At 34.5% G+C, this 27935-nt stretch overlaps 2 protein-coding genes across 3 annotated transcripts; both read right to left on the reverse strand.

Moving 5' to 3' along the window:
• Positions 1-1792: 1792 nt before the first annotated feature.
• anxa2a (annexin A2a) lies at positions 1793-10847 on the reverse strand. Of its 2 annotated transcripts, none has more exons than XM_077211102.1 (13): positions 9595-10847; positions 8653-8710; positions 7618-7708; positions 6686-6780; positions 6491-6604; positions 5846-5936; positions 5692-5771; positions 5515-5574; positions 4669-4762; positions 4484-4579; positions 3336-3394; positions 3048-3170; positions 1793-2343 (listed from the first exon to the last, which is right to left on the reverse strand). In XM_077211102.1, exons 2-13 carry the CDS (start codon positions 8698-8700, stop codon positions 2284-2286), a joined length of 1011 nt encoding a protein of 336 aa, XP_077067217.1. In that variant the 5' UTR covers positions 8701-8710; positions 9595-10847; the 3' UTR covers positions 1793-2283. The 2 variants fall into 2 exon arrangements, with proteins under 2 accessions (XP_077067217.1, XP_077067218.1); XM_077211103.1 differs by having other exon boundaries at positions 8653-8729; positions 9595-9703.
• A 984-nt stretch (positions 10848-11831) lies between these two features.
• Positions 11832-27541, reverse strand: ice2 (interactor of little elongator complex ELL subunit 2). The gene is made up of 15 exons (XM_077211104.1): positions 27397-27541; positions 27209-27310; positions 26603-26855; positions 26373-26492; positions 25564-25698; positions 25348-25464; positions 23077-23233; positions 22810-22994; positions 19708-20521; positions 19060-19226; positions 18441-18570; positions 15552-15636; positions 15215-15265; positions 14588-14828; positions 11832-12254 (listed from the first exon to the last, which is right to left on the reverse strand). The coding sequence occupies exons 1-15, from the start codon at positions 27408-27410 to the stop codon at positions 12054-12056; spliced, it is 2772 nt and encodes a 923-aa protein (XP_077067219.1). The 5' UTR covers positions 27411-27541; the 3' UTR covers positions 11832-12053.
• Between the last annotated feature and the right edge of the window lie 394 nt (positions 27542-27935).

Genomic DNA, 27935 nt, shown 5'->3' on the forward strand with positions numbered 1-27935 from the left:
CGTCTAGAGAGGAAATTCACATCTAAATGACATTGAGTCGTTGGCCGATTATGTAGTGAAATGAATGGACTGGCTGAGGCGTGTCAATATGTTGTGGGTGATTATCATGGAAATGATTGGGTGTTAAAATACGACGGCGGATTCCCTCAAGTATCCAGTCAGGGAAAGTGTTTTGTAATTAAACCCTTTATGCGGTGATATGTAATTCATCTATGTAAAGCATATTTAAATTTGATCGCAAGCAGAATCTCAAACAGTAGGAAAATACTCTCTAATTTCTAAGTTACTTATTTTTCATTTCTTTTTCAACTAAAGGGATCAAAATATGTTAATTCCGCTGGAGATCAAATATTAAGCATTTGTTATTGAATGAAAAATAATAATTAAAAAGGCAGTTGCAAACATCAAAGTAATCCCACAGCAAGCAGTAGATGTTTTCTGGCTGTCAGCCACACACACACACACACACACACACACAGGCACACACACACACACACACACACACACAGGCACACACACACACACACAGGCACACACACACACACACACACACACACACACACACACACACACACACACACACACACACACACACACACACACACACACACACACACACACACACACACACACACACACACACACACACACACACACACACACACAGACCCTGTGGCTCTATCGCTCTCTAGTGGAAATACATAATAAATGCAACCCACTACTTGCAACTAATTTACAACTTACAAAAGGCCCAATAAGTATTTGGGTATGTAAGGTGGGGGTTTACTTTCTGATGCCAAATATGCCCAAAATATACTGATTACCTTGCTTAGGACCTCTTTCATAAAATACTAAGGCATCAATATACTATGATAAGATTAGATTATATTAAGATTATTTGTGGTGTTTAAAATAGTAAGTAAATAGTATAATATGAAGACAATGAATTATCTAATGTTTACAGTACTAATGGCAAACAAATTATTCAATTAATAAATAATTTAAAATGTTATAATAAATACATATATTAATACAAATAATTAACAAATGGCATTTATTTGTATGGTGTTTTCACAATAAATAGTGGTCAAAAGCATCTTTTAATCTAAAATTTGCAACTGATCCCTACCCCTTGTAAACAACCAATAAATAAGTGTATATAAATAAATTAACATTTTTGAAAACTTAATGCCCTTTAAAAATTTATAAGATTTATTCTATTTTAAATTAAATATGCAAACATATTTCAAGCAATACGCTTATTTCACTAATGCCTTGGACTACCAACCTGAAGCTGCTGCCACGATTTACATTATTGGATGTTAATATCCAATATAGGATGTGTATATAGTTCGTTCCTGCTTATTTTTTAACTTTCTGAATTATATATATATAAAAAATAAAAATTATAAATTAATTTCACTGTATACCGTATTGTCTAAAGTATGAAATACAAGTATGTACAGTTTTAGAATAACTCATTTCTACATTAAACACAACAATACACCATTGCATTCGCGATCTCCTGTGATTAAAGGCGACACTTCCGGTTTCTTCGCACCGGAGCCTCGCTTTCGATTTCAAAATAACGGCTGTGAGAAATAAGCGTATACAAGATGACATTTTAAATAATAAACCAATAGAGATTAATTAATGTTCATTCATGTTTAAATGTGGTGCAAGTGTTTAAATAATTATTTGAGGGGTCATTGTATCTTAATCTCATTTAAATACAAATAAAAAAGTTCAACATATGACTCTTACTTTTGAAGACCAAAAAACGAAGCACAAATGAATGGTTTTGTTTTATTCCTCAGTATAGAAAAAATTGGTAACAGTACAAATATCTGCCCAGAAAAGTACAAGTGTATTCCTTGTGGAAGAACCTAAATGCTCCAATATGGCACCTTTAGATCTTGCATACACTCTTAAAAACAAAGGTTCTCGATAGATTGTTAAAATGTTCTTCACAATAAGAAAAATAATGGCTTTAAGGACAGTTCGGTGAAAGGTTCTTTGGGGAACCAAAAATGGTTCTTCTATGATATCTGTTCCTTTTTGGAACCTTTATTTTTAAGAGTGCATTTCATGTTGCAATCCTTCTTAATGGAAAACACATGCTTATTTCCAGTCTAAGTGAGTGCATGTTTACTGGATGGCTGTCTCTAAAGCTGCAGCAGGGTAGGGACAATATTCAAGGCCAGGCACAGGAGATCTGTCTGGACCTGCGCAGAGCTCAAGTCCTTCGCGTAGCCCTTCTCAAACTGTGTCGGGATGGTGGACTTAATCGTCTCCAGCGCACAGGCTCAGCAGGGCCCTCTGGTAGTCTCCCTTTGTGTGCTCCTGAGAACATTAAACACATACAAAGAAATGCATATTTAGAGGCTCCTCAAAATCTGATAGCTGATTCCTTGTTTCCGCCACAGAATAAAAAAATGTAATTGCGACTTTTTTTCTCGCAATTGCGAGAATTTCTAGATAAATTCGCAATTGTGAGAAAAAAAGTCAGAAGTGTGGGATATAAACTCACAATTGCAAGAAAAAAGTCTGAATAGTGACACGCAATTGCGAGAAAAAAAAAGTCAGAATTGCGATATAAACATATAAACTCGTAATTGCGAGAAAGTAAGAATTGTTAGATATAAACTCGTAATTGCAAGAAAAAAGTCAGATTTGCGATATAAACTCGTAATTGCAAGAAAAGATGTCAGAATTGTGAGTTTTAAACCCATTTCTGAGAAAAAGTCACAATTAGTCAGAATTTCAAGATATAAATTCGCAATTGTGAGAAAAAAGTCACAATTGTGGGATATAAACTCACAATTGTGAGATTTTTTTTTTTAATTGTAGTATATGAACTCGCAAAAAGTCCGAATTGTGGGATATAAAGAGAGTTTGTATTTCACAATTCAGGCTTTATTTTTTAGAATTGCAACTTTATTTCTCTGAATTGTGAGATATAAAGTCGCAATTACGTGCGCAAACAAGCTTCCATAGTTTTCCACCTTGGTGTACAGTAGTTTGAAAACAAGTTTACAGGAACGTACAGCAATGGTCTGGTACAGAGACTTCCCGTGGTGGGACTTGAACTCTTGTCGGATCTTCTTGAGGTCCACCTCGCATCGGGACACAATGATCCGGGTCAGCACCTTTTCATTCGCTCCTTTGCTCTAAAAGACACAAAAACGCAAGATGAAAAGTGGAGCGCACGGCCTGATGCAATTTCACTGCAAGACATCTGAAACATCCGCTGACACATTACAGATGAACTTTTTAATACTTTCTTCCAAGCCCAGGGAAGAATAAAAAGTGTTGGTAGATGAAACGTATTTTACCTTCATGGCGTCTTGCAGTTTGTTGGCGAAATACAGCTGTTTGTTTTCAAAGCACTGAACTGAGGAAGAGAAGATGTGGAGATTAGATTCAGCTGCTGGGTTAATAGTAGCTTTCTGACTCATAAAAACTATGTGGATTTAACTTAAAGCCTTTTCTAAAGACTTTTGTAACTTTTAGTCAAAGTCTGCAAGTTTTAAGTTCATCTACACTGCCAGTAAGATTGAACTTTTTAAAGGAAATTTTTACTTTTATTCAGCAAGGACACATTAAATTGATCAAAAGAGATAGTAAATACATTTATAAAGCTACAAAGGATTTCTATTTAAAATAAATCCAAATTTATGCGGTTCTTCATCCAAAAAAAATCCTTTAAAAAAATATCAGGGTTTCCATACAAATATTAAGCAGCACAACTGTTTTTAACATTGATAATAATAAGAAATGCTTCTTGAGCATCAAACCAGCATATTAGAATGATTTCTGAAGGATCATGTGACACTGAAGACTGGAGTAATGATGCTGAAAATTCAGCTTTGCATCACAGGAATAAATTATATTTTAAAATGTATTGAAACAGAAAACAATTATTTTAAATTGTAATAATATTTCACAATAGTTCTGTATTTTTGATAAAACATGCAGCCTTAGTGACTTCTCTCAAACACATAAAAAATGTACCGACCCCAAACTTTTGAATGCTAATGTATATGCCAAAGTACAGTTAAAGGTCGACAAATTTAACATGGATTAGACCCATTTAAATTCACTTTGTCCAGCTGCAAAATGGATAAAAAATATTGATAATTGAGAATGAAAATATCCATCCTTCAAAACTATAAATACCACCTCCATTTGACTAGCATTAGCAAGTAGCTAATCATGCATTTGCTGTGTTTCTTTGGTTCCACCAATGCTCATTTTAATTCCTTCTCTAACCTCAATTTATTGAATTAAGTGTCTGAAATGGATTTGCTTTTGTGGAAGTGTTTTCATTTGTTTTTGGTCTAAAGTTTGATCCAAGAGTTTGGCTAAAGGCTAGATATACAAAAACAGATGACCACTTTGCTCCATTCCGCCCTAACTTCCTGTTTCCATCAGCGCTGAAAGGAAAACTGAGCTTCATGTGGTCTTCAAAGCAAAGTCTCACCCAAGGTAAGGAAGGACTTCTCCAGATCTCCTTTCACCTCTTTGCGAATGCTCTCCTGCATGTCATAAGGGCTGTAGCTCTTGTATCTGTCAAACACTGTAAACGGAAACAGAAAATTCACATTAATTATATGGATGCTACTATATTATGAGATGCAAAAAAAGGTGTTTAAAAGGCTTTCGAACCTTTTTGGAGGTGAGGAACGCTTCTCTCAGACATGATGGAGATCCAGCACTTCACATCAGTGCCTTTCCGTTTGACTCCAGCCTCATACAGGGCCTGGACAGATTATAAATATAGTCATATTTAAAATAAATCTAAATATATAGTATATAGTTAAATAAATCAACAATTTATGTATAATATATTATAAATAAATGTGTATAAAATATATATAATAAATTAATATATTGTAAATAAATGTATTACTTTATAAAAAAAGGTAATATTTACTTAAAATAAATGCAAATAAATAGTATATGATATATTTCTATAAATAATTATATATATATATATATATATATATATTATAGATTAATATATTGTAAATAAATGTATTACTTTATAAAAAATATATATTTACTTAAAATAAATGCAAATAAATAGTATATAAAATATTTCTATAAATAATGATATATATATATATATATATATATATATATATAATATTTTTTTTAAACGTGTAATATTTACTTTATAAATTCAATAAATAGTATATGAATAATATTTAATTTCTATACATGTTTCTATATAATTATATAGATGTATTTAAAGGTCAAATATTTCACTGAATTAAATGTAATTAAATAGTTTATAAATAAATATGTGGATTCAGTTAAATATTTAACCTTTAAATACATCTATATAATTATACAAATAAATATGTGGATTCAGTTAAATATTAAACTGTATACATATTTATTTATATACTATTTAATTACATTTAATTCAGTGAAATATTAAACTGTGTATACATATTTAATTATTGTATGTTTCAATGAAATGCTGAGAGATAAACCACAAGAACTTACTCTGGCATCTTCATCGATTTTCTGGTAGTCGACGACGGATCCGGGCTCATCTCTCTTGGTCTGATGTGGGATGGGGTCATGTGATCATGTGACAAATGCAAATGGTATGTTAAACAAATTCAGACTTTTAAATGGTTCCACGTACTATTTAAAGCACATGAGAAAAGTTTGCCCCACCTGAACCAGAGCCAATAGAAGTTTAGCAAAGTCTCCTGAAGTATCTCCAGCCACATCCTTCTCCAGGTCCTTCTTGAACACTGTGATAAAGCACGCAGGTTTATATCACAACCACATGCTCCTAATAATTGCCCTTAAATACTCCCATACTCACAATCCTTGTAGACTTTCTTAATATCCATGAGCTCGGAATTGCTTCGAGAGCAGAGGATCTCAATCAGAGACTCTTCATCGGTTCCAAGACCCTGAAAACACACAGATGTTATGCTTTTGAGAACCATGACAATGTAGATTTCACTCCCATTCCTTCTAAGCAATAGAAAAAGTGTCTTTAAAGAGGTCATATGATGCCCTTTTAAAAAGTCTTGATTTTGTCTAAGATTTTCATTCTTGAATGTTCAAAAAAACATTATTTTCACATATTTACATTGTTGCAGTACCTCTTTTTGCGAGCAAACGCAAACTTTCTTGGGGAGCGCAAAACTTTTGCAAGGGAACGCAAAATTTCTTAGGGGAATGCATGGATTTTGCGAACGAACAAAGTTTCTTGGGGAACGCAGAACTTTTGCCAGCGAACGCAAAGTTTCTCAGGGGAACACAAAACTTTTGCGAGGGAATTCAAAGTTTCTTAGAGTAAGCATACATTTTGCGAGCAAATGCAAACTTACTTAGAGGAGCGCGTATATTTTGTGAGCGAATTTCAAAGTTTCTTAGAGGAACACAAACATTCTGTGAGCAATATTGCACTAAAGAAAATTGAAAATGTAAAAAAGCATAATAGGTCATCTTGAATGTTCACCTTGATGGAGGCTTTGATTTCAGAGGCATCGTACTGGGATGTGCTCTTCATGAGGCCCAGGATGACTGTTTCCAGGCTGCCAGACAGCGCCCCCTTCAGGGCTGAGATCATATCCTGAAGAAGTGATGAATGAGCATCATTACAAAAAATGGCAAAGGATACATAAACACAGAAGTACATCGAATATATACTGACCTTCTTGGCTCTCCTCTCATATGCAAAGGCGATTTCTCGCCGTTGGTCATATGTCCGTTTGGTGAGAATATCAATTATGGTTTGCTCATCAACCCCTAGAACAAATAATGTCATATTTTTTTTAAATAAAAAGTGACCTTTGTCATATTCAAATATTATGTAAAAGTATTTTTTTTTGTATAGTGATTTTAAAATGTTAATTAGACAGATCGAGATATATTATTAAATATAATCATGTAAATATATTAATTCCCATATTATATTGATATAAATCTCAAAGCCAGTGTTAAAACTTTTACATTTATTGTAATGTGATCATCAACCCAAAAGATTATTTAATTAATGAAATATTTTGAAAAAATGTGCCCTAATGTATACATCAAAAAAGTTCAACGCAAAATGACAAGGAGTTTTTTAATATCCTTTAAAAAACATGCATAAAACGTCACTTTACAAAACTTGTCTTTGAAAAATGCTAATTCGCAAAGGTCATGAAATCATTATAATAAAAAAACAACTTCAAAATTAAATGTTTAGAAATTCTGTTGACTTTTATATTGGATATTTGGTAAAATCACCATTTCTGCATGTAGAACTGTAGCAGAGCGTTTATAAAGTGGAATAGAGTACAAAGCCACTGAATGGGAGGAATGTGGTTGCAATCAGGCGTTGGCCTGAAAATGTTCCACATGCGGTTCAATCCCTTCCAGACAGGATGATAACTCACTTCTACCACTGCTGCCCGTTGTGGACATTTTTTACTTCATTACGAGGCACACAAAGAAAAGGGGCGGGACAAAGCCCACAACCAAATATGATTGTCTATTGTTTGTTTAATAGCTCATCATCATCAAATTACAGGCTTGAAGACAGATGGCACAAATACATCTGGCCTCTCACACGTGTTCAGGGCAGCGGTTCAGCTCTCTTACCTTTAGTTTTGATAGCGGTCTCAATTCTGACAGCATCCTTATCTGGATCAAAGTTAGGCGCCGGTACCACAGTAGGGTAGGTAGTCTCTCCCTAGGGTGGAACAATGTGATAATGCCATAAATAGACAGTGTACACGCTTGAATATATATATATATATATATATATATATATATATATATATATATATATATATATATATATATATATATATATTATATATATATATATATTAGATTTAATATATTGAATTTTTATAAACTTTAATACAAAAAATATTTGTTTAAAGTAGAAATCTCTATATAAAATGTAACATAATATTTGTAATTAATTTATTTATAATTTATTTATATTTTTATACTATATATAAAATATAGAATGCCTACGCTATATAAAAATATTTTTCTGATTTACTTATTATTTTTATCTATCTATCTATCTATCTATCTATCTATCTATCTATCTATCTATCTATCTATCTATCTATCTATATATATATATATATATATATATATATATATATATATACACACACACATTAATTTAATCAATGTATTTTTAATATGTAATGTATATATATCAACTTTTTTTAGAAAAAAAAATACATTTATAAAAATATATTTAAATAGTGGTTTTGATTTGTATAGTTTTAATATATATCTACATATAAATAATAATATTAATTTTATAAATATATAAAAATGTTTAGTTGTGATATATATGTGTGGGGTGTGAGGGTCATTACATGATCATGTGGAAAATTATTGAAGCTTGTTAAATATAAATTAACACATTTTTTTTTTAAATGCAGTCAGATATAGATATGATATAAATCCAGAATTGCATTTTTTTAATCTCACAATTCTGACTTTATAACTCACAATTGTGAGTTTATATCTCACAATTCTGATAAAAAAGGTCAGCATTGTGAGATAAAAAGTCACAATTACCTTTTACATTTTTTCAAGCTTTTTTACAAGCTTCCATAGAAAATAAACATGTTCACTGTGGATAAAAAGGCTTGTATGAAAACTTACACCGAGCTGGAGAGTGAGCTGTCCTAAGAACTCAGAAACCAAAGCCATCCTGGACTTCCTGTGAAGAGCAGCCACACCTATTCATTTCCATGATATTTTGCTTTATATGCTGTAAACTGATTTACATTGGTTTTCTGCAACAATAATTGTACAGAGAGCAGTCTCGGTCTTCAGAGAAGACTCTTGAGTGTACCGTCACATGCTTTAGAGAGTTATGTAATGCTGAACAGCAGAGGGCATGTTAGTTCATGGGGAGAACAGCGCTTCAGTGCTCCATCTTGTGTTTAGAAAAACCTAGTCACTGCATCCTGCCATAATGTCTCATGATGAGTCATAAAACAAAGCTTTTCTAACATTAAAAACACATTATTTTGTTACCAAGAAAACAGACTGCGAGAAGGAACAGCAATAAAAGTCATTTCTGGTTTGATATCTACTTTTTTAATAGTGTCCTCTCATTAAATCTTTAACTTCCAATATTATAATGAATGCAAAAAAGACTCAAAAGCTTGACAAACATGCTATTCATTTTTTTTTTAAATGCTACAAGGAAAACTTATTGTGCAGCAGTTGCTAGGTAATTAGACAAAACAGGACTCGTAAACATTCATTTACAAAACCAGCATTTGGTAAAACCTAAGCAAACAGACACACCCATGAGAGTGCATGCTGGGAAAATTCTTTAAAGCAAGTGAGGCAGATCTATTTCTCAGTCATGTCTCCCAATGGGAGGGTTAATGTTTTAACACAAAGCTGTCGCACAAGGAGTCTTTATTTTGAGAAATCTGTTTATGCATGCCAAATTGCTAATGTTAAAAGAAAAAGAAAGTTAAGGTTGAGATATACTGTACTTCTAACCTGACATCTATAGTTTTTTCATTTTAAAAAGTAACTTAATAAATGCAGAAGTTGAAGAGCTAAAGAAACCAGATTTGTACTTACTTATGTGATCAACAGATTTCAGATGCTGTGCAGAACAATCCCAGCAATGGAGTGTGAGATGGGTGTGGTGGTTAAATACCAGAGGCGGTCCAGGAGTCTCGAGGTCCCGTCCTCAAATGAAGGTGGGCTCCACCCCTCTATAACACTCCCCTCTCACGGTCTAAAGAGGTGGAACCTCTCAGAGTATGAAAGGAAGTAGGAAAGTGTGGCTTATGGTTTCTAATCTGAATGGAAACTTAAGGATGTGCTAGTAAACCATTTGTTAAGTGGTGACTTTGAAGTCTGATAAAATTCTGATAGAATTTGGTAATTGAAATAAAATATAAATAATAGATTATAGATCACAATCACACATTTTGCCTTCAGCTAACTGAAATAAGCTTAAGCTAATGTACTAGAATGACTTAAATTGAGAAATAAATGAGCTAAATAGTAAAAATGATATCCGATAACTACTATAGTTATGTACTAAAAACCGAAAAGTTTTTAATTTGCGTTTGTCACACACAGATGACGTTGTCCAAATGTTTCCTGTCACAAGGATATGCGAAAACAACTGAAAATGCTGTATTATTCATGCCAGGCCAGTAGGTGGCGATGTCATTTTGTAAAGAAACACTGCAAGCCTGAACTGAACAAGTAATACGCATGACGTCACCGTTTTCACAAATTCGTTTTCAAAAACGTGAACCCAATTTCAGGCCCCCAAAACGCTGTCATCGTGTAAATGAACGGCCAAAACGCATTAAAACGTTTTCTGTTTTTAGTTTAAAATGGTGTCGTATAAATGGCCCTTTACTTTGCTAAAATGAAAACTGGAAATATCAAAATAAAAGCTAATTCAAAATTATAATTAATGATTAATTCGTTTTGAATAGTTTAGAATTGGTTTAATGATCGCAACTGAAACTAAGAGCACAATAGGAGCATCATACTTGCAAATGCTCAAAATTGTACAAATTGTTCTGTTAAAATTGAAAAAGGAAATTATCAAATATATAGTGTGCCGTCACTAGCAATAAAGACCCACAAGTCACAAACCAATGAAAATAAATAACAAAGAGGGATAGATGTGATTGGAAAATAAATGTGTAAATTTTTTAACGTTATACTGGTCGATACAACAGTCGTCTCGGATTTATTTTTGTAACACACAAAAGCAGGTTTTCAGTTAGAAATGCCATTGCAGAAAAATCCTATTTGCTGATGTTCCACTCATGATTAATGTATTCAACAAACACAAGTGTGGTTACAGAGAATAAATGTTTAGTATTCAGATGGTCATGTGATCTCATGTGATCCCACCATGAGGGGCGGGCCAAGGTTGTTTCGTCTCCTGTTTTTACATCACTCTAATCATTTATTCTTTACGAGTATGAAAGTTTCTTCCCTAATTGTGACATACTTTATATCCAAGTAAAAACAGCTACTTGAACAAGAAAAAATGTAATGCGGGTGTTGTTTTTTGCTATTTGTGGATCTCATGTAATGAAGTTGCGATTAGCCTTTTCTTCCCTATTGGGATGTATATCTGAGTGAAAAGGCTTCATAAACAAGAAAAAATGTAGAGCAGGACTTGATTGGATGGTTGTGGCTTGCTATTGATCTCATGTGAGTGACAGGTTGATCCCACCCTCCCGCCAGTAAACATGTCATAAGAGGAGAGATGTCGCTGCAAAATGGAGGGAAAGTTATTCTGATTCGATTATTCCCTGTGACTTTAAAACAATAGCATGTAAGCATTAGCATCTAGCTAAATCCATTTCCTTAAATGTAATGATTACCTACTTGACTTAAATCTTAAAAACTGCTGTGGCAGCTTCTGTCACATTCCTTGGCATGATCTTCAACTGAATGTCAAAAGAGAAACGTGACGCATTCCTCCTCTTCAGTTGCACAAGGGGTTTTACTCAATATTAGCTGAAATGCACAGTTGCACACACACAAAGGCACACTTTGAAAACCCATTGGAGAAAGTGTATCTACCAGCCTAGACATGTTGGGTTTACTTTTTCAGCTTTGCCTTTTATAGGGATAGACTAATTCTAATATTGCACTATATTTAGTATGGATAGTATGCACAGTATAGTACACACTAGGGTGGGTCTCTAACTTTCCAGACACACACCCACATCTTTCTCTCTGACTTGAGACTAGGCTGTCCAAAATTACTATTAGAAAACACCAGAATGTCAATGAAAAATGGTGAAGGGACACAGTAATTACAGTAGATGTTATATTAAACAACATATTATTTTATTTACTGCTGACAAAATAGAAAAATTGGTACATGTTAACTATTTCAGTGTGGTCAAGGATTCTTCTAAAATGTAGTCATACGCAACATGTTATACACAACATTTTTTTTTGTTGGTTGTACATAATAATATTAGGTGGTAGAAAGTGCTTTTGAAAAAACAAAAATCAAGTACAGAAATCAAGATGGTGTCTTTCCACCTTCACCGCTTTTGGCTTTTTTGCAGGTCTTTCATTAGCTTGACTCTCATGTTGTCCTTCCATCCCTGTGCCTTACGAGTGCCTTTTTTATTCTTCTTTTTAGGTGATTGATTCAGATTGCCTGTTTTAGTTGAGCTGGCTGGTTGTGGCGGTCTGACAGCACTTTTTCCTTGCCGTTGTTTAGGGCCTGTCCCAGCTTTCGCCTGTATGAAAAGTAGAAAAGTTACATTTGATAAATCATGACATAACACAATTTGGATGGTAGTTCTGCAGTTTTAGACCAAGGCCGCGTGTCCACCAAAGCGTTTTTAGCCAGCTGAAAACGCTAGGTGCTCTGCTTAAAACGCCTAGCTGTGGGTGCCTGAATTTTTTTCATTTGAGACACTTTGCTTGTTATGATACAGAATATCTGCGAAAGTGTTACTAGTATCTCATTTCACACATATTTTGTTTCTGTGTTGATTCTATATTAAAATGTCGCTAAATTCACTGGCTCTTGTTTTAAATTATTTTGTTCCATTATTATGCTTGTCATCTGTTGACGTTGAACAAGCAGTATGTGGCAGTTGGACGGTGTGATATTTGTCCCGCCCCTCCTCCACTGTGATTGGACGGTTGGGTAAAAAGTGACAGTGATGAGCACTGCGTTTTACCCAAAGTTGAACATTTTTCAACTCTCGCGACCAGTAAAAAACACTGGGCGCTCAGCGCTTCAGCGTGAAAAAACGCTCAGCGCCTCGTTACACTCATGGCGTTTAAAAAACGCGACGCTCCCATTGAAAACAATTGGAAAAATACGCCAACTGCGTGAAAAAAAACGCTTTGGTGGACACAGCCTAAAGGTTGTTGGTTCAGATCCCAATAGTGGATGTCCATGAACTGGAGAATCAGAGAGATCTCTTGCTTAAAAAAAAAAACAAATTAAATCCAACTCCAATGTCCCAGCATACCTCAGGACATGCATAAAGAGTGGGCATGTCTTTACAGGACAGTGTGAGCACTAAGCTCAGTAGTTTACACAATCGAGACACCTCCCAGGTTCTGGTGTAGGTTTGTGCTTCAATGAAATTTTAAGTGTCATGTTTCCTCATCCAGTGCTTCAGTCGGGGCCAATGCAATGATGTAAGATGGTTACAGAGCGTAAAGTAGGGCGGGTGTGATCTTTCCAACCAGTCCTGGCATATTCCACATGTCGCAAGAGCATTAGACCAGCGTATAAAGAGAACAACCACAATCATTAAAAAAACAACCATTGAAATTTTACATTTAGAGATGCACCAATATTAAAATTCTCAGATACTGATAATTATTTTCATGGTCAGTAATCGATAAATGGCTGATACAAAAATTTGACACTATTTTGTCTAAATAAATAAAAAATAAAAAAAGAAGAAAAACTAAAACTAAAAATCAATCATTCTAACCGTTCTACATGCTACAAGTGAATTTAGGCATTATAAAGTACAACATGAAAAAGAGATATTCTTGAAATTTGCTAAAGACAACATTTAAAACTGTTATTAAAATTAACTAGACGACAAAGGTCTAAATGCAAAAATAAGGGAAATGAGCAAAGATTATTAATACCACAAATGTTGCAGTTGGTTGTGATGTGCTATTATAATCCTTCGCGTCCGTTGTATAATACCCGAGGTTAGAGATATGAAAAAAACAGTAATCCTATTAAGCATGAAGTTCAGTGTTTGCTATAGCAAGCATCGCTATAGCGAAGACGACACTTTGAAATTAAGTGAAACAAAGTTAGGCACTACTAAAGTTAACTTACTCTTGCACATCAATTTTTACTCAAGCAGATTCATGGCATAACTGACAGATCGTCCTGCTCGAGAGAATGGGTGTGGTGACTCTGCAATGTTGTTTTTTGGATTCCATAGAAAAAGTGTCCACTCCGATTTTTCATGTTGACTGTGATTGTTTTCTATATATTTGAGTAAAATATGCATATCCCTGTAAAACAACTTGTAAATATTTTAAAACAACTTTTAAAAAGTGCTCAAGACATTGCTTGAATCAGCAACCTTCCAGTTACCAAATCTGAGCTACCTGGAAATACTGAATAAAAGGTAATATGATGCAGGCTAAATTCAAACCCAAATTTCCCACATAAGCCCTGTGATTCAACATGTCTGGAGCATATATGCGAACTAGCAACCTTCCATTTATCAACTCAATAATCACTACACCTCACCACCTCTGGAAATTAGGGATGCAGCGAAATTTCTGCAGCTGAAAATGCCAGTTTCAGTTTTTGGCCGAAAGAGAAAAAAGGCCGGATATATGCCGCTCCGCCCCTCAGTTTTCGGTGATCAGGTTTCATTCTCGCGCAGCTTGTTTAGTAACTTCACGAGCAGCCCTTTTTCGCTCCGTGTGTGAGCCGCACTCTCCGTTCCGTGTGTGTGTGTGTGTGAACGCGCGCTGCGCTTTCAGCTCAATGTTCGAAATTTGAACCCAAATTTTCCGCATAAGCACTGTGGTTCAACATGTCTGGAGCACACATGGGCAGAGATGGTCATACCTGAGCGGGTGGACGTGGGGGGAAGGTGCAGGGCGGTCTGCTGTGTTTCTGATGAAATGGCAGGACATGCAAGGGGTCCAGGGGAACCCAGGGAACCCCTGGCGACACAGCAGGAAGTCCGCAGTGCGCAGCCTGCAGGTGGTACAAACTGCGAGCAGGCTTATTCTCATTGCTGGCTTTGAAGATGGTCACAAAACCCTCACGCGGTTTGTGGACCAGAAGGTACCGTCCTTCCTGTAAACTGGGAAAGGTGGTAAAAGACATAAGCACAAACGCATAGAGATTGGCTGCTTAATTAAATAGAACAAAGACACACCATGTAAAACCTAAAGTTGATTTGTGTTATTTTTAATCTTAAAATTTCACCTATCCCAGCTTAATATGCAGAGATAACTAGGTTTAAATATCTCCACCAGCCCAACACAGAACCAGTGGCTCAACCAATGATGTGCATTTTGGGCGGGACTATCTGTTTGCCTGATCCCATTGAGTGGGAATGTCCTTCCAGGCTTGTCAGCACAGAAATTACACACTTTTAAGGACTGATTAAAAGACTGATTTCACAAATGATTTTAGAAATGCAAATGTTAAAGTAACAAATGGATATAAGAAGCGAAAGAAACTCACGCTGAGACTTTTTTAAGTAAGTGGTAGAGTGTGTTTAAACATCTAGTTGGCCTGAAAAAGAAATATTGTATCACATTAGGTTCCATTCAAACTTGCTTGAAGAGATATAGTCTAATATTAATGCAATATACAATTAATTATTAATATATGTAAATATAAACACTAATATAAATTAATAATTAAAAATAATTATATATTATAATAATAATATTATTACAATATTTCGGATAAAAACATGGGAGAATGTCAAACATGCATGCACTACAGAAAAAAGCATCTAAAACTTTCTGGAATCAGGGTTTTATTTAAACATTCTATATTCCAGAGATTTACTCACTTGAAGTCACAGGTGATGTTCTGAATCCAGTCGTCAGGTAACTTCTGCATCTGAACCACTTCCGATGTGTGTGCATTGATGCGACCTACACACACAAATAGATCGTTTTTTGTTTAATAATTATAATACTTAGTAGTTAGGCTACACTTCTATGTAACAGTCAATATCTAAAACAGGTCTGCAAAGCAGTGTTGTTATTGTAAACTAAAAGTACTACTACATTTTCATTAGTTAAAATAAAGATTAAATAAAATATAAATAACAGATAAAAAACTTCAAATGTTGAAACGAAATGTTGTCTGGGCAACTAACTGAAACAAAATAGGTTTGAGCTGAACTACTAAAACTGAAATAAATTCAAGCTAAATAAATCTTTTTAAAACAAAAACTATAAATGACAAAAGCACTTAACATAACTAAAACTAAAAACAAAACTAAAATCTAATGCAAAATATGAAATACTATATAACAATTGAAATAAAACGATATTAAGACCGCTGCAGAGCCTTAAACCAGCTCGTAGTCCGTTTAAACTGAAGAACACCTAAATCGCTGTCAACAGGTGAAGCAGGACAAAAGGACATGTATTGACTCTCAACACAGACTGTGAGAAAGTGTAGATGTTGCAATAATTGTCCACACGTTGTGTCTGCCTATTGTATCAATGTCTCATATTATTTCACAATGATGGTGTCGTTCAGAGTTCATGCCAGAAGAAAGCGTCTCCACACCCGTACTCGTTCATCTGTGTATGAGCCACAATTGGAGCAGTTTATATCTATTAATGAATTATTAATAAATAAAAATTGCCAATAACTGATTTAATGCCGATATTGTGCATCTCTGGTGTTTGTATCAGTCAGTTTGTCTGTGTTCCAACAATCGCTCCTTTGGCTTCTTTTGAGCAAAAATGTCAATTAATCTATAGTACCTCACCAAATCTGCATATTAGTATGAAGGATCATGTGACGCTGAAGACTGAAGAGTAATGATCACAGGATCAAGAGTACATTCATCACAGGAATAAACTTTTGAATGGTACGCATGATGACATCCATTGACTCACAAATTATTTGTGTCTATGGCAACACTCATAACACTTGGTTACACTTTACTGTACATTGTCCGTGTAACACGTTACATGCATTTACTATAGTAATAACAGTAAATTATGCACAATTGCATGCAACTAACCCTAAACCAAACCCTTAATCCTACCCTAGAGTAACTACATGTAGTTAATTAATATTACTCAGTACTTAAATATAGAATTACACTGTAACAATGTGTCCCTGTTACAGTATAATTATAAATTTAAGCATATTAATTTAATTTGAAATGAAATGCAATTAAATTGCATTCAGTTCGCACTTAAGTATATTCTTTTGAAGTATATTTCTGTAATAAGTACTGTTTCACAAGCTATATTATTTCACCTCCATATGCTCATGCAAATGTTTAAGAACACATGAAGTAACACTAGATATAATAAAATGGTGCTTAGAAGACATTTGTAGAAGTACAAACTGTCTGTTATCAGTAGGGCTGGATCCTGGACTAGACCCAAAGAAAAGACCACATTCCTTTAATAAGCCTAGAAGAATCTCTAAAGCAAACGGTATGTCAAGAGGGAGGCTCTTCTGCATTATTCTGTGATTCAGAGATATATACACCTACAGGCACAGACTGCTGTTGTGCATATTACAAGCATTCTTAGTGTCACTGTGAAGCTGGATACAAACATCACAGATCTATCTACCTATAATATATATCAATTTAGCTAAATGCTCCAAACTTCAGCAGTCAGAAAAGGAGTATCTTTTCCTCTTTTTTCCCCTACTGACGTTGAAACCCAAGTAGCCCTACACCCACACTGACATGTCATACATACAGATGCATTCTTCAGCAGCCCTTACAAAGCTGTAATGTTAGCGGCTATGGCAACCCTAACTCAAAACAGTGAGTCATGAGTCATGAGAGAGGCATGCTGGGAGTTTGCGGGAAGTTCACTTTTGTGCTGACTTCTCGATTACCAAAACTAACACTAGAGAGAAAAAACAACAAAACATACTTCTGTCTGTCTAAATTAGCTTGATTAAAAAAAGAAAATTTGATGTGAACTTTTCTGATGGTATTTTGTGGGTTGATGCAACTAATATTTGTCAGTCTTGTGATTTGCACTTAAGTGGTTTAAAAAGTAGGGGTTTTTTTTCAATCAAAGGAACCATTTCAGCCATTGTAGCAAAGCAGATTCAAGTAAAATAAGTAAAATTAATAAAAAATATATAAAAATTATAAAATAATAAAAAAAAAATCATCATAATATGAACCAATATGATAAAATAATAAGCAGCATTTTTTGCTTGCGTATGTTCTAACTACAACTTTTAAAGCAAATCAAATTCAAATGCTTGAATTTGATTTGATGCAACAACAAAACAAAACAAAAAAATCACTGAATCTGTTATAAATTGATTCATCAAAATGTCCACCTACATATATTTTTACAATAACATTTTAAAGCATGAAACATGCTTTAATTTGATTTGATAGCCAATGCAAACAAATCAGTTATGAATTGATTTTTTTTTTTACCATAAATATATTTTACTACAACATTTTAAAGCATTTTTTGTCTTTATAATGCAAAAAATGATCAAATCAAATTCAAAGTAATTTAATTATAAGATAATTCAACTGTGAATCGGTTGAATTAGTTATAAACTGATTTATTGAAACAGTCTAAACGGAATAAAACTCAAACGGCAATTTAAGAGATTGCTTTTTTTAACGCTCTCATACTACATACTGTCTTCTCTATGTCTGGTGACATTTGGATCAAATGGATTCATGACCGGGAAAAAACACAGATTCCATCAAGTCTCTTACTTATGAAAGACACGGTACTGGAGTGCAGCAGTTTCTCGGCCCACAGCTGACAGGCCTCCGTGTGGGTCAGACGCTCGACTCCGTAGCACAGCTGATACTCCAGTTTGGGTAAGACATGCACCGGGACGGCCTAAAGAAAGCCAGACTCAAACATTATCCACTAAAATAGTATTTGTGAGTCACTATACTCTAACAGATGCAGAAGAGCTTCTTTTTCTGAACAAGCAGTTTTGTGAACCATTTACTGGAAAGAGTCTGTTAAAACACTGATAAGACTTAAAAGTCGACTCTACAGCTCCGCACAGGAAAGCAGACTGTTTAAATAAAGGGAGTGGTGGACATTACTCAACCCTGGTCAAAATATAAAGAATAATACCTGGCATATTGACATCCGGACTTAAATCCAATAATAATGTCAATAAAAGGCTGCTAAAAATCACTGGTGAAAATGATAACTAATAATAATAATAATAAGATGCATAGTGGGTGTTTACGCAGGAACTAACGAGTCTGATGATGCTTGAAACTCTTGGGGTGTATCTTTCAATCTGGGCCAAATAAAGCAACATTTTCACAAAAGCCATGTTGTGTTCTGTGTATTGGCATGGGTCCAGCTCACCCTGAAGGTCTCTCTGTCGTGTCTCGGGTGAGCGATGTCCACACTGCTGCGCACCATGAGCAGAACGTCCAGCAGACTGTAGAGTTTGTACAGAACACTGCCCTCTGCTGGAGCATCAAAGTCCATCTCATCCTCAGCACTGACCTGAAGATCCTCCCTCAGAAGACCTGCCACACACACACACACACACACAGATAGACATATAGTCAGACAGATAGATAGATATGTACATACAGATGATAAATAAATACAGACAGCTAAATAGATGGATATTATTTTAAATGCATATTATGATTTAAGATAAATATATATAGTATTAAAATATACATTTTAAATTCTGATATATACATATATATGTGTATATATATATATATATATATGTATATATATATATATATATATATATATATATTTAAACCTGCAATAATAAAAAATTTGGCACAAAAACAACTTATACCGACAATATTATAATTTAAACTTGACTATTCAAAGACTTAAAATGATGACTTGATTTTTGGCTTTCATTATTTGTCAGTTACTGATTTTGTCAATTTAGATTAATGTTAAAATTCAGAAAAAAGTATTATTTCAAAAGATTAAATATTTGAATAACCTCACAACATGCGAGATGGTGTTTTAAGCACTAACGTTTTCTTTGAGGGGCTACCAGCACAGGAACGGCAGCAGGATGTGTACCGTCCTCTCCCTGTCCTTCTCTGGACTCCAGGTACGAGGTCACACACTGTTTGACCAGGGAGTGTGTTTTAGGTTCTGGAGGTTTATCTTCTGGGACAGGCGCTTTCACAGCCTCCTGGTTCTTGCTGGGAGTGGACTTCAGCATGGCGTCCTGCATCCGTAAAATCTGTCCGAGCTGATCGCACTCGCCGGATATTCTTGGTCTTTTGATGCCCTTCTTTGTTCCTTTGCCCAGAGGGTTAGTGGGGCTTGTTGTTGCTGGGTCGGATGATCGGGGGGAGGACACCTCGCCTTGTGTCACCTGGGTCTTTGAGGAGACTATGTGGTCGATAACTAGTCGTTCTTCATCCGAATCCGAATCCTGGTCACCCTTGTCTTCCATTATCCGTCTAGGCCGCTTGGTGGGAGGACACTGAACAGAAGACACTTTTGAATCTTCACTCGCGCTTTCATGCATCGCACCGTTTCCTCCGTCAGCCAAAGACAAGTCTGTTTCTCCTTGTTCCTCAGCCACGGTCAACTCAAGGGGTTCTGTGGGAGTGTTTTGAGACGTCGAGGTGTGCTTTGACGTACCTGAAGAGTCTGTCTGTTTCTTGGGGCTTGGGGTAAGCTGAGATGGATTTGTACAAGCCGTTTTTGGTTCGTTCTGTTCCTTCACTTTCTTACTGGGCTTGTAGGATTCCCCAAATGACTCCAGGTCTGTTAGATCAGTCTCAAAATCCATACCAGCATCATCAAATGCAACCACATTCCTGGAGTTTTTGTCCTGGGCACAGTAAGTATTATTCACAATATAACTTTATATTTCAATATTTGTTTCACTCACTCTTATTTGACATTTATTTATGTAGCGATGCTTTCATTACAAAACTGCACACTGTAAAGAGTGCTAACCTGCAATGGTTACCTTAAAGAGCTATTTCTACCTGAAATCAGTTTTGATGGAATAACTATGCATTTAAGTTGATTCAGTGATGTATAATAATATTTTTGACTTGAATAAAATCAGTTAATGTAAATGTTACCATTTTTAGGTTGCCATTGTTTTCAACTCACTATGATAATCATAGTTTACCATAGAAATACCATAGTAACTGCAATTATTGTTCCTGTAAAACAATAACACATTAATATGGAGTGTGCTTTAAACAGTACACTTTCAGAATCCTTCTGGATTTGATTTATTTACGTTTGATGATAGTGTTGGCTAAAACCAAGTTACCAGCTTTAATAATAAAAATAAAATAATATATCTGTTAAGCACACACATACATGTATACATGCGTAGTTAGAAAAATTTCTTATCAATGCTCAAAACCATTTTTGCTGCTTAATATTTTGTGTGTATATATATATATATATATATATATATATATATATATATATATATATATATATATATATATATATTAGGGCTGTCAGTTAAACGCGTTATTAACGGCGTTAACGCAAACCCATTTTAACGGCGTTAATTTTTTATCGCGCGATTAACGGTCTTTTTGGCCTAGCAAACTTTGTAGTTTTTTTTCACATGCTTTTGCAATAGGACGCGGCATGGACGTTTTGAAAGCGCAAGCTGATCTAGCTAGACCGGAAACAAAACAACAGGCACGCCGCACACACTTGTTTGGGCTTGCGAGCCGGATGCGCGAGCGCGAATCTCTCTGCTCGCGCGTGGAATATAATGTGCCGAGCACGAATCTCTCTGCTCGAGTCGCGCGCTCTCAGATACACGCTGCTCTTGTTAGAATTTTCTCTGGGCTCGCTCAGACAATATGTGCCTGCACTTAAAACGTGTTCAGTGCAATCGCGAATCTCTCCTCTTCCCCAGCTAACAATTTTAGGTTATAAGAACGTTTTCATAACGTTCCCATTAAGTTATAAAAACGTTATTTCTGAATGTTATAGGAACGTTCAAAACGTCCAGTTTTGAGTGGATGACGAGCGCGAGACAACGAAATGGATGCCAATAAGATTCTGAATGGAACGTTTACTTTTAAAAAGTTGCCAAATAGTTCCATTGACGAGACCAAAGTGATCTGTGTGTTTTGTCGTTGTGAACTGAGCTATCATCATCGCAGCACGTCCAGTCTGAAATACCACTTGATGATGGCCAAACACACACACACACACACACACACACACACACACACACACACACACACACACACACACACACACACACACACACACACACACAGCTGATGCGAATTCTCCGCCCCCTCGTCAATATCAGGACCTCGTCAGTATTTCTTTCACCCTTTTATTGATGGACAGTGTTACATTGTGTGAGAGATTATTTGCTCCAGTAAGAATGTTTTATTGTGAAATTGAACACAATATATGCCAATGTTGTTTTCAATAAAAAACATTTGCACAAAGCAAGCCAATCCACTTTTCCATGTTGATAAGAGCATTAAAATGAGAAAAAATAATGGGACAAAAAGAAATCAAGAGACATTTAGAATAGATAAAACTGTGCGATTAAATGCGATTAATCGCGAGTTAACTATGACATTAATGCGATTAATCGCGATTAAATATTTTAATCGTTTGACAGCACTAATATATATATATAAACCAAAAAATCAATAAACATTGTTTATAATATAATAGCTATTACTGTCATTTTTATATTAATTATTAAATATATTTACCTATTGATACTGTGGCATTTTGGCAGCAACTGTCTTGTGTAGAATTTTGGTTTTAAATCCAAAACTAATAATTGAAGAATGATAAATTCTTAAATCTTTTTTTTAAAATTATATATATATATATATATATTAATATATATATTTATATAAAGTAATTAAATGTGTGTGTATGTATCGATAACATATGTTTATATATATATATATATAAAATAAGCATTGCTGATTAATATATTTTTTATTATTGGCTCATTTAAAAAATGAATGAATAATATATATATATATAATTCTTTTTTTATGAGCCAATAACAAAAAACAATAATTATTCTGCTATATTTATTATTCATTTATTCCACTGTTTGGTGTTTTGTGTTCCTCTACGTCACTGAATTGACCTTACCTCAGGAGGGGGGTTCATTTCTAAGGATATCTCTTCTGAAGTGAGGAAAAATACGGGTCGTGCCACAGTCTTCTTGAATGTCAGCTTGACGCTCTCCTCATGAAAGAGCAGACTCCTCTCTCTCCAGCTCATCTCTGTCTTCAGCAGAGGAGGATCAATGTATGCCGTCTTACTCTGACTGCTGCCTGTTAACCACACCACATTCACTGTGACAGACTCTTAACTGTCCGGATTACAATCTCCTGGTCTCGTGAAATGACCCCTCACCTTTATTAGGATTCATTTTGACCCAAACGGGCAGCTCCCATGCTTCCGTGAACTCTGAGCTGTTATTCAGGAGCTGAAGGAAGGCCTCTTTAGATAAACACACTTGTGGCTCGTAAGTGGCGCTGAGTTTTTCCGCGTTACTGTCATTGCTGATGGCCTGCAGAAATCAAGAGACATCAGGATTCAGACTCAAGAACTTTGATTTCTACAGGCACATTAAATGAATAGATGAGGTGAAGGGACAGAGATTTTTTAGGTGGCTCCTACTTCTCTTATTGGAGGTCTTGGGCCCCTCAGTCATGGGCTCCAGTTCCTGGTTACCCGGCCTAGATACTATGTTTATTCTACAAATATTTTAGAGGGATACTTCAGAACAAAGGCAGCAGTGCCACCTAATGGTTAATATCACATTTTGCAAGATAGAAACCTACACGCTTTTTAAGTTAGCAATTGCATGGGTGAATCTAAAAAAAGGAACATATTTGGGCCCTTCTTCACTTGCACATTCATATATATATATATATTTATTTTAGTATCATTGATATAGCATTAAAGTTCGTATATTTAGTAATTTGCTGTTTTTGTCATATAAAAAAAACTTTCAACCAGTTGCCAAGGCATCATATATTGCACAATCACAATGAAGCCTATTTTAGAATGATTAATATATTTTGTATTATATTTTGTTTGTAAAAGGACATATTTGAGTTCTTTTTTTTTTTTTAAGTAAAAACATAAAATATGTTTTGCATAAGGATAATTAAAGGGTTAGTTCACCCAAAAATGAAAATTATGTCATTAATGACTCACCCTCATGTCGTTCCAAGCCCGTAAGACCTCCGTTCATCTTCGGAACACAGTTTAAGATATTTTAGATTTAGTCCGAGAGCTTTTTGTCCCTCCATTGAAAATCTATGTGCGGTATACTGCCCTCGTCCAGAAAGGAAATAAAGACATCATCAAAGTAGTCCACGTGACCGCAGGGGGTTAGTTAGAATTTTTTGAAGCATCGAAAATACATTTTGTTCCAAAAATAACAAAAACGACGACTTTATTCAGCATTGTATTCTCTTCCAGTTCTGTTGGGGATCCGCGTTCACGAGTCCGCAGTGACGCTGCTGACGTAAGACGCTGCTGACGTGTATCTGGTGCGTCCGTGTATTCGGGTTCAAATAAATATGTCTGGTTAAAAAAAATGCAAGTCTTCCCCTGTGTGGAAATCCTTAGACATGTTTGCAAAGATTGTTTTGTTTACAGCGTGCGTCTCCCTCAGACTGTAAACGAAGCTCGGGCGCACCAGACACGTCAGCTCGTCTTACGTCAGCAGACTCACGAATGCGGATCTCCAACAGAACCGGAAGAGAATACAATGCTGAATAAAGTCGTAGTTTTTGTTATTTTTGGAACAAAATGTATTTTGGATTCTTCAAAGTATTCTAACTAACCCACTGAGGTCACGTGGACTACTTTGATGATGTCTGTATTGCCTTTCTGGACGAGGGCAGTTTACCGCACATAGATTTTCAATGGAGGGACAAAAAGCTCTCGGACTGAATCTAAAATATCTTAAACTGTGTTCTGAAGATGAACGGAGGTCTTACGGACTTGGAACGACATGAGGGTGAGTCATTAATGACATAATTTTCATTTTTGGGTGAACTAACCCTTTAAGTCTATTTTATCCTTACTAATGTTTTTTTTTTAAATTATATTTGTGAGAGGACACATTTGGGTCCATTTTCACCTGCAAAAAGTAAAAAATATATCTTGCATAAGGAAAATGAAGCCTATTTAGCATGAATATTTTATTGCACTTTTCACCTGCAAATATTTCCACCTTGCATACGGAAAACGAAGCCTATTTATTATTTGTTGTTAATATTATATATTATAATATTTGTATAATATTATACTGACATAATTTCCGTGACAATTCATCAAGTTGGTATACTAATAGTAGTAATATTATTCAGAATTATTTAAATGGTCTGTAATAATGTTTATATACAATGGTAGTATTTGTACTGAATTTAATTCATTTAAGTTTTTAAAAAGGATTCATTTTTTAATAAAAAATACAAAACTATTTTTGTAGAAAATGTGTGCAACTGTACTTTTGTCATTATTTTCATGCCAATGACAAAATACAAATAAGAAATAAAAACATTATGGGGTAAAATATGGCCATTTTATCAGAAATTCATCCATATAAAGACCAAAAACCACAAAAATCGACAGTAAAAACCACACAATCACAGACAGGCCACGTACAGTTTGTGTTGAAGTTGCTTTTTTAGCTGGAGGAACCACATTTGACACGGTCTCATAGTCTACTGCCAGTTGGGTGTCTTCTGGGATCACTTTTTTGTCTAGCATGTCTATTTTACCCTGAGGAGAATAACAGTAGACATAGATGAAACAAACAGCAGTATATCACATCCACACATTTAAGTTAATAATACAAAAATAACTATAGTGTATAGGTACCATAGCCAGAAGCTGTTTCTCAAAGTTGAAAGACATTTCGCACACAAACTTTACACTGGTCAGGCTAGTAATCTCTTGAATGCTGTAAAACTGTGGGTAACTCTTCATATGTTCCAAGCAGGCTGTAAAATATTCCTGATGGGGGAAATATAAAATCAATCACTGACAAAATGTTAAAAAATGATAATGAAATAATAAAATAAAATAATACAAAATTAAATTAAAATAAACCTAAAAATCATCAATAAAATAATAAAAAATGAAAATAAAAGAAAGAAAACTAAAATAATAACATTAACTTTAAAATATAAAAAAATCAAAATGATAATGAAATAAATTAAGATAATAAAAGTAAAAAATATAATTAAAATATACGAAAACAATCAATAAAATATTCAGAATGAGCGAAAGAAAAATGAATACAATTATTAAAATATACAAAAAAAATCAAATATAAAAAATGATAATGAAATAAAGAAAAATAATACAATTAAAATATGCAAAAATCAATCAAATATTAAAAAATGATAACACAATAAAGAAAAATTAACAACAATACAATTAAAATGTTCAAAAATCAATCCAATATTCAAAAACAATAAAGAAATAAAGAAAAATAATAAAACAAAATAATAGAAATTTTTTTACAAAAATCAATTAAATATTTATAAACAATAATAAAATTAAATATTTTAAAACATCATAAATAAAGATTTTCATATAGTGAATTTCTTAACGAAATTAAGAAAAATGATAAAATTAAAACAACAGAACTTTTGAATATTAAATAAATAAATCATTGTAACTACCTCAGAGTAGCGGGTGCTGCCTGGTGGCGTATAGTTGTACCCATCAGCACATGCTCTAGAAACATCTTGTAGGTATTTCATAAACTCTGTCACTTCATTCTTCACACGCTCCATCAAAGCCTGAGAAATAAGACACAAAATGAATTACCCCATGAACTCTGCCCTGCATCCATGTACAGCAACCAAAACTGTCGCAGTATTACAGGCGATCAGCACATGAGATGGTCTACCTTTGAAGGTGTGTTAGTCTTGCCGTTGAGAATGCTGAGATATAATCGACGCTGCTTTATGTTGATGCTGGTAAAGCAAGGGTAGGGCACTAGAGGCTCAGGGAAAGTTGGGATCTCAGTAGTCTTCACAGGTTTGGGCTTAACACGATTTTCAGTTGGTTTGCATTCAGACGAGGCCTCATCTGATGCAAGCGTGTTAATGACATCTGAATCTTCATCACACTTAACAGTCTGTGCTTTTGCTCCATCAGAGCTTTCAAAAAAAAAAAATATATAATAATAATAATAATAAAAAATACAAACAAAAAAAATATATATGTGTGTGTGTGTGTGTGTGTGTGTCACACAGTATCCCTATATATTGTCAATTACAGTATACAGAAAACTTATCATGGGAATTTCATTGAAATGTTGTACATTCAAGTATTTAGGCTACTATTTCCCCATATCATAGAATTGGTTGTTTTATAGTTGTAAATCATGGTTGTTCATAAAGATCCGTTTTATATGTAAAAATATGTGGCTATTTGGTCTTAAATATGAATAGCACTGTTTAACTACAGTTACCGTGGTAAATGTGAGTAAGATACGACCACAGTCACTCACCTGTGTAAAAGAGCATAGAGTTCTTTAATGTTAGGCGCAAGAGTGAATTTTTCAAACACATCTCTCGAGAACACGACAGGACCAGTGACAGCAGCATCTTCCCTGCGGACACACAGTCTCCAATCACACTCTCTTCATTACAATTATCAATAAAACGTGTTTATTTAGATAACCATACTGTCACCTACCATTTTAACTCCATGGCGCAGATTTTTTAAATTTTTATGTAGTTCACATCATCGTTAAATCATTGTACCGACTGACTCTTGTCTGTCGCACGCTGACGTTCCTCACATCATAACAGTGCGCCGATAGAATATTCCGGGGAGAACCAAAACCTGAAACAAATGTTCCGCCTCTGATCAAACAACTGCATTTTTTTTAAATCGTAATTATAATGCGGTAATTGGTAAGTTACAATTCATTTGTGCTAACCCCAGGTAGGTAAAAATACTTTTGTGGTATAAGTTTTGTCATACTGAAAAATACCAATAGCTTAATTTGCAGAGTTTTGTATCAGACTTACTTGATTGTGAGAATCTATCTTTCTTGAATCCATCGATCAATTTCAAAAGTTAAAGTTCACAATTTAGCTAGGTTAATACTAAAGTACAATTAAATGTGGATATATTTTATGTAGTTTGTATTTACTTACGTAGGCTAATAAAATGTGCATTTATGGTGAGACACTAGCATTTTGACACATAACTCATATTTCCCCTTGGTC

The sequence above is a fragment of the Siphateles boraxobius genome, unplaced genomic scaffold, assembly GCF_051911475.1.
Source record: "Siphateles boraxobius isolate OS27281-9 unplaced genomic scaffold, OSU_SipBor_1 65, whole genome shotgun sequence".
Classification (NCBI taxonomy): domain Eukaryota; kingdom Metazoa; phylum Chordata; class Actinopteri; order Cypriniformes; family Leuciscidae; genus Siphateles; species Siphateles boraxobius.

What these genes read in the sequence shown, in the direction of transcription:
- anxa2a (XM_077211102.1), bottom strand. Translation starts at nt 8,700, where the DNA reads ATGGCTTTGGTTTCTGAGTTCTTAGGACAGCTCACTCTCCAGCTCGGT. An exon ending in ATGAGAGGAGAGCCAAGAAG is followed by an intron (nt 6,605 to 6,685) that starts GTCAGTATATAT and finishes TCACTTCTTCAG; the next exon opens with GATATGATCTCAGCCCTGAA. An exon ending in CTCTGTACCAGACCATTGCT is followed by an intron (nt 2,344 to 3,047) that starts GTACGTTCCTGT and finishes TAATGTTCTCAG; the next exon opens with GAGCACACAAAGGGAGACTA.
- ice2 (XM_077211104.1), bottom strand. An exon ending in GCAGCACCCGCTACTCTGAG is followed by an intron (nt 25,699 to 26,372) that starts GTAGTTACAATG and finishes TTCCCCCATCAG; the next exon opens with GAATATTTTACAGCCTGCTT. An exon ending in AAATGAACCCCCCTCCTGAG is followed by an intron (nt 20,522 to 22,809) that starts GTAAGGTCAATT and finishes TACTGTGCCCAG; the next exon opens with GACAAAAACTCCAGGAATGT.